This window comes from Vigna radiata, chromosome 8, assembly GCF_000741045.1.
Source record: "Vigna radiata var. radiata cultivar VC1973A chromosome 8, Vradiata_ver6, whole genome shotgun sequence".
Taxonomy (NCBI): Eukaryota; Viridiplantae; Streptophyta; class Magnoliopsida; order Fabales; family Fabaceae; genus Vigna; species Vigna radiata.
Genome location: NC_028358.1, coordinates 24225981 through 24233557, shown reverse-complemented (window position 1 = coordinate 24233557; position 7577 = coordinate 24225981). Strand labels below are relative to the sequence as shown.

Genomic DNA, 7577 nt, shown 5'->3' with positions numbered 1-7577 from the left:
AAGAGTAGGACTTGGTCAATAAGAAATCAGTTTTTCCAACTGCAATTCATGCATTAACAAATGTTACAAATCCCAAGCACAAAATGGAAATGCAGAAACAACTGTTACAAAATTTAATTTATCATAGGTTTTTGGAATAAACCTTTTACATTCCGACAATTTAAAAGAACCTTATATTTTCTTAAAATTTTCACTAACTATAATATGCATATATTGTTATTTATCAGTAGGGACCTCAAAAAATTATAAAAGAATTGAATGGCAAAGAAAATGGAACCGACAAGTATAATAAGGAAAAGAATAATAATAGAAAAAANATCAAGTACCTGAAGGTATANTAATCATTTTTGTCTGTCAGTGTTCTATCCTAGATTTACTGTCTGAAGGTATGAAGGGTACATTTCCAAAGAAGGAAATCTTCACTCAAGAAATTTTCAACTTGTCTGCAAGAAATGACCTTTGAATTCATTTTTCCATTAAATTTAAAGCGACAAAAATTGTGTTTGGTGTATAGCACAAAAACACATAAAGATGAAATTTAAAGAGAGAATTTGAGGAAATATACCTTCACCGCACGGGGACTTCCTNGTGGTGATGTGAAGAACATTGGTAGGCATTCTAANAGGTCCCTTGACCTTGAGGCGTTTTTCCCTAGCATCATGAACCTGTAACCTGCTTTTAAATTTATGTCAGAACAACTTTCAATTCAAGTTAAGTTTCANATGACTTTCACCTAATATTATAATAGTGTCAAGAAATGTGATTGCTAATATCTTTCCTTATGTCAGAACAACTTTCAATTCAAGTTAAGTTTTTTAATACAAAAGGATCAAATATTTGGTCATTGAATAACATTTAAGAGTGAGAAGGCATGGAGCCTGGTGTGTTTGTTTTTTCACATGGGGGTTATTAATGTTAGGAGCTGTAAAATGGTCCAAAAATAATTTACATGACAATAAAAGGAAGTAAAATCATGTCAAAGCAATAATAAATAAAATACTATAAGTTAGTGTCTATATCAATTGTTAAATAATATACAAAAATTTTGTGTATCAGAATAATATATAATTAAGTAATATTACAGTATCAAGCGTAAGAATAAGTTGAGAGAGATAGTGGTTTGCATTTTAGTGAAATATAGGTCTTACAACACCCGTATCAAATTGAAAGAAATTATAAGGTAAGGTCGTGAAAGAGGTGAAACTATTGTCACAATTTTTGATAAAACAATCCCACCCTGATCATGAAAGGAAAATCTATTACTTATATTTACTGCAGATATATAATATGATTGGTAATNATTTTATGACCTTACCTTAGAATCTGATTACGGGCTTGCTGTGGAGGAAGAGAAACGTGTCATCGGAGTAACAACCAAGGTGGACAATATAAAGAAAGAAGATGAAGAAATTCAGACCATTTCTGCTGCAAATAAAAATTCAAAAGGTGTCACTAAGGTATCATATTCATACACAACGTATCTGAATTATTGTTTGTTTAAACTAAACTACCTGCGGAATGCACANTAATTAAGTTAACGTGGTTAGGAAACTGGTGGGAGAGCAAGTGTTGCTTCCAAGANCAACAAATATGCCAAAGATCATTTGAAGGGTCTGAGTTCAATACCTCAAAAACAAAGGCCTTCACTTTCCCAAAGCATTTCTTTCCCAGCCAGATCATCTCGGGAAGATGGTATGCACAAAAACATTGATGGCTATATTCTGAAGACAAACGTTCGTCATTTAAACAACTCCACAAACTCACTGGCTTTGAAACGCTCTGCGGTACACATTTTCAATTCCTTTGCATAACTCCATTGCCTCTTATCATTGCTTTCTATGTTCCTCACTTTAGTTCTGTTTAATAGTTTGGAAGGACTACTAGAGTTACTCCAGCCACAAAGAGCCAAGTTTCTGAGACATCTTTGTAAGTAGCAACCAATCTCAATATTTACTAAATCCTTCTATACATTTTTGTTTCAGTCTTAAGGTTTATATTTTGCAATCAATAATTTTCAGTTTGAGGTAACTCAATTCTTGTGCATGTGTTTTGGAAAATTTATGTTCAGAAGATTGCTNAATGGAATCGTGAAATTATCACGTTATGGNTTTTACATTATTGCANACTTGTTGATCATGTGTCAAACAGGGCAAAGTCTGGAAAACCAAATAAAGATGATGATGATTGCCATTCCGCAACTTCGTATGATTTATAACCTTTAACTCTAAGGACATGCTGTCATCCTTTCTCTTCTATTTCTTACAGGATTTGAGATCTCTCAATTCTAAACTGGCTTCCTTTTTTCTTCTACTTTAGCTAAAATGTTGTGAAAACTTTGTATACATGTGTTGGCAGAAGTGCTACTCCTCGTCTAAGAAGCCGTGGAGTTGGATTTTCCTTTCGATTGGAAGAAAGAGCTGAAAAGCGAAAGGAGGTAGTTTTGCTTAAACCTTGCACCCTGTTGATATTATATTAGCAACGCCAGAACTAGATGTTCATCCTAATTTATGCCTTTGTACTCAGTTTTTCTCAAAGCCCGTATAGAGGAGCCTAGCAAAGAAACAAATATGCAATACTATTAGTGACTAAAAAGACAATGAATTAAAACGAAAATATCTAATAGAATGAATACCTGAAATGCTGCCAACCTAGATTTTATTTTTGTATCATTGGTGATCAAAGTATGATTTTATAGGCACCGTCAAAGCCTGAATGAATAATCAAATTATTTCAAGTAGTGCAGGATACAACCTACCATGACAGTATCGAACACGTTCAATTATTTTCTTAACGAAATGGCATACCCGTAAGTTGCAGACATGATCATATTGCATACAATCATATTTGAGAAGCACAATTTCAACAAGGTGTCCTTTCTTTTGCAGTGCTTTACCTAGACCACTGACAACATCCCACCAACCTGTTCATGAAATAAATTAATTTAAATATCACTAGATGCTAGACAGACTTAAGAACAGGGCCATTGTATGCTTAATTCACCTGAACTTCCGCATAGATGATGACATTATTTCTAGTTGATTTCATACTAGATAATCTATAGAAGTANAAACTTGTAAAAGCAATATTCTGTTCAATAGGATAGTATCTATCATACATGCTGAATTGCTTTGAGAATACTAAGATGGAGTATAGTTTGCTCAACTGTCAGCCAGTTGACATGTACTCAGAAACTTATGTTAAAANTCTAAGTGAGATATCTCACAAACTTATGTTAAAAGGACCTGGGCTTTCAAATATAGCTGAAGAACAGATATTCTGATCCATACTTCTTGAACTAGATTTTGTTCTGGATGCATTCTTCACAAAAAACCGAAGCATCTCAATCAGAGCAGAAGTCGTATATGCTCTTCGGGAATTGTCTACTGGATCTGATCCACCAGGAGTAGGATCACGAATAACACGAAGAGCTACACCAGCAAGAGTGCGAACATATGTTTGAGATAGCACCACAATTTCTAAAAAACCATACACAATAGGCAATAGCAGCTACCAAATCTCAAGCGATTGTTTTTCCTGAAAGGGGCAAAAGTGTGAAACATCAATACCACAGATCTAAATATTGAAATCAGCAAGGCATATAAAAAGCTCAGGTTAATTTCCACGAATACACCAGACTTGTTAGTGAGAAATAACCTCATGTTCACTCTGTTCTTTGTAGGCCATATATGTTTATCGTGATTGATATTCAAATACATTAAGGCTCCCTTCTTAGCAAACCTATTCAAATTCCCTCAATCAAGCTTCAATTCTTTCATTTGGATAACAAGTTCTTGGAGTTTCTTAGTAATTGAATGAAACACGTTTTCAACTTCGAAGCCATTTCACATTCAATCCCTCATTCAAACACATTAGGGTTTTCCGATTTTTCAATTTTAGGGTAGGGTTTCAGGGGAAAGCCAACACAGGAGAGGTGTACGGTGGAGGTTAGACAACCAAACTTCTTCTTCTGACCAAATCTACAACAAGGAACACTGAGAGATGGCTAAATCTACAATAACGAACACTAAGAGATGGCTAGACAACCAAACTTCTCTTCTCAGTGAATCACCGCAACATTAAACGACTACACATCAAATGAAGAAAGTTATACATTAAAGGAAGAACATTAAGGACTCACCACAGACTCANCGAGANCGAAAGAAGGTGGCATTGACCTCAGAGTACGAGAATAGNNGTCCTAGGGCTCCACTGTGAATCGAGGGTTNGTTGACGGAGANCACGGGTACCACACAGGGACAGGGGGCCACGATTGGAGGCAGGGACTCCTAGGGTTCGAGACATGAAGATGATGGTTCGAGGAATAAAGATGATGGTTCCANACAGNGAGAGGAAAGGCTNGAAGGAAATGGCTCAACGAAAAGAAAGGCTTGATGANGGGAAGGCTAGAGAAGAAAGGTTGGAAAACAATGACTCGATGAGAAGGAAGAACAAGGGTTCGATGAAAGGGAAGAGGAAGGACTCTAGGAGAAATTTACAGTGATTCTGACTCTTAGGTTTTGTCTTAAGTTTAGATTTTTTATTTTTTTTAATTATTTATTTTAAAATCCGTATGTAAGGAGAAATCACCTGTTATATACGGAATTTACATACAGAAAATTCGTATGTAAATATTTTTATCATTATATACGGGAAAATCCGTTTATAACTCATCCGTATATAACAAAGTTTTTATTCACAGATTAAAATCCGTATGTAATAATCCGTATGTAAATAACATTTTTTTTGTAGTGAACGATGAAACCTTAATGAATCAATGCTTGGTATATTTTCAATAATGAAAAATGAGAGTAACATAGAACTTCTGACAAAGGTTAGTATCATGTCAAGGACTAAATCTACTAGAAACTTTAATTGTTAGGAAGAAGCAAGAAATATGCCTAAGTTTAACAATATGGTGTATCCTCGTTGAGGAGTGTTATATGCAAGGATAAAATATCATAAGACCAACACAATTTCATTCTGTATGTACATTGTTCAGAAAATCAAGAAAACCTTCTTTTAAAAATATTGTTTCCGCAGAACCTTGACAATCTTCCAATGACAAATAACCACTGCCTTTTGAACTCCCGTCACTGAAAAATGTTACATATTGATAGCAATTCTTATTATCTTGTTCATGTATCAATAAAGAAAATAGTGCAACTCAACTCTTACAAGTATACAATAGAACACAAGCATACCACTTATTTTGAAGAAGCCCATTCACCGACAAGCACACTACTTTCATATAACTGTAGTGTTTTTTCATAAAATGTTTTAAAAATTATACAAATCCACGAAGTATCCAAAGGCTTAAGCATTTATGGAATAAAATGAATTATTAACATTTCATAGGTTGGATACTTTAGCGATACCTATCAGATTAAATATACAAGATTATTAGTACTTGAGTAAAGCAAATTGAAGTATGGTACATCATAGCTTACAATCCAATTTGTCCCAACACAAACTTTAAATACCTCGGTTCTACAATAAAAAGTAGAAAGCTATGCATGCAAGGAAACATTCTGGCTAAAGCCCAAAAATATGAAAAAGCTTTAACTTAAAGCTTGAGTTCTATGGAAAACCAAAATTTCAATCCAAGGTTTTGTAAGGATTGCCACCAACTTGCATTTGATTGACTCTCTCTTTCTCTGATTAGCTTTTAACGAATGAAAATGAACCTTAGAAAGCAAACAAAACTCCACATTTTCTCTATAGTTGAAGAACATAAAATAAGCTCGAAGAAAACATCATCAGAATAAAACTACCAATCATACTTATGAGAGCTTCTTGTTGAGCAAAAAAAAAAATTCAACAACTAACACATAGTACCAATAAAAAAATGATTTGATTGACTCTCTCTTTCTCTGATTAGCTTTTAACGAATGAAAATGAACCTTAGAAAGCAAACAAAACTCCACATTTTCTCTATAGNNNAAGAACATAAAATAAGCTCGAAGAAAACATCATCAGAATAAAACTACCAATCATACTTATGAGAGCTTCTTGTTGAGAAAAAAAAAATTCAACAACTAACACATAGTACCAATAAAAAATGAAATCATATTTAGATAATATCATAAAGAAGGAACTCGAAAGGAAACAAAGAGTAGAATTATACATTAGGTTACCTTGTGGTTCTTGTTGGGTTTTAAAGTATAAGAGACAAAAGAATGAAAGGGAAAATGATATTTTTTTTATTGAGCATAAGCAGTAAATTTTTATACTGCAAGATTTGTAACCGACTTTGAGAAATATCTACCAAACTAATTAATTAAATAATGCATAAAATCCTTCTAAGAAATAGGATAGGAATATATTTTCATTTAACTGATTTGACTCCTTGAACCATATGTTGTTTGAGTCACAAAATTCCAATAATTTCTTCCTCGACTCAAAGTCAGCATACACTAAGTTTTTTCGTCCTTGACCGTATCATCTAAAGTTCCTTCACTTTTGGAAGTCTCGATCACAATTTCTTGCTTAGTCTTCATGTCCTTATAATCTTTTGCAACTTCCTCATCTACTTGTAGTTGTTCTCTTCTTCCTCTAATTTTTCTGGTTCAATTTGCCTTGCACCAACTTTAACACACACTAGCTCTACTTTCTTGGCATTCAGAGATGGGGTTTCTTTAGGTCCTCCAACATCTGTATGTACTAATTGTAGTTTGTTTGTTGTTCTCCAAAATTTGTCTTTTGGAAAAGGCAACCTTGTTTGTTTTCGATATTGCAAAGCTGCGGAATAGGTGATTTCTCTTCCAATTCAAGCAGCCCCTGTACCTGCATTTTGTCTTCAACCTTGTGCACAACAAACTGCTCTTCATAAATCAAATTCAAGGCAAAACTCTTGCCTTTCATTTGGACTCTAAATAATTCTTTATTACCTGAATCTTTAATCATGCAGGTTTTATCTTCAAATGGTTTTTTATAGCCTTTTCCTAGAAGTTGGCCAACACTCCACAAATTTTGGTCAATTTCAGGAACATATAGAACATCAATAATTAATTTCAAACCTGTGCAACTTTTGACCGCAATGGTTCCTTTGCCCTTCACTGCTATTTTTGCTTCGTTTCCAATTCTGACTTTTGTGTTGTAGGTTGCATCAAGATCTTTGAATAATTCTTGATCGTAAGTCATGTGGTTCATGCAACCACTATTAATTACCCAACTTTTTGTTGATCTTGCAGTAGCAAAGCAAGAAACAACAAAAAGTTCTTCTTTTTCACCCTCTTCAACAACAATTTGTTTCTTTGATGACTTGCCCATTTTCTCCACATGCTCTAATTGTCCACATTTATGGCATTTCACATCTAGCCTCCACCAACACTTTGTTTGTGGATGATTGTTTTTCTTACAAAAAGGACATGATGTTAAAACATGAGAGGATTTGTGATCATTTTTGTGGTTGAAACTTCCTGACTTGCCATTTTTTTTCCAGCAATTTAGCTTCCAAAGCCCCTTCAGTATGACCTTCTTCTCTCATGAGTCTTCTTTGTTCTAGAGCCTGAAGTGTGGTCAAAAGTTCTGCCAAGTTAATAGTAGAAAGATCTTTTGAGTTCTCAAAGGAAGTCAAT

The 7577-nt window shown here is 34.0% G+C and overlaps 1 protein-coding gene across 1 annotated transcript; it reads left to right on the top strand.

Moving 5' to 3' along the window:
- Nucleotides 1-871: 871 nt before the first annotated feature.
- On the top strand, nt 872-2550 carry LOC111242280. Its single transcript, XM_022784797.1, has 4 exons — nt 872-881; nt 1321-1457; nt 1548-1784; nt 1868-2550. The coding sequence occupies exons 1-4, from the start codon at nt 872-874 to the stop codon at nt 1928-1930; spliced, it is 447 nt and encodes a 148-aa protein (XP_022640518.1). The 3' UTR covers nt 1931-2550.
- The last annotated feature ends 5027 nt before the right edge of the window (nt 2551-7577 follow it).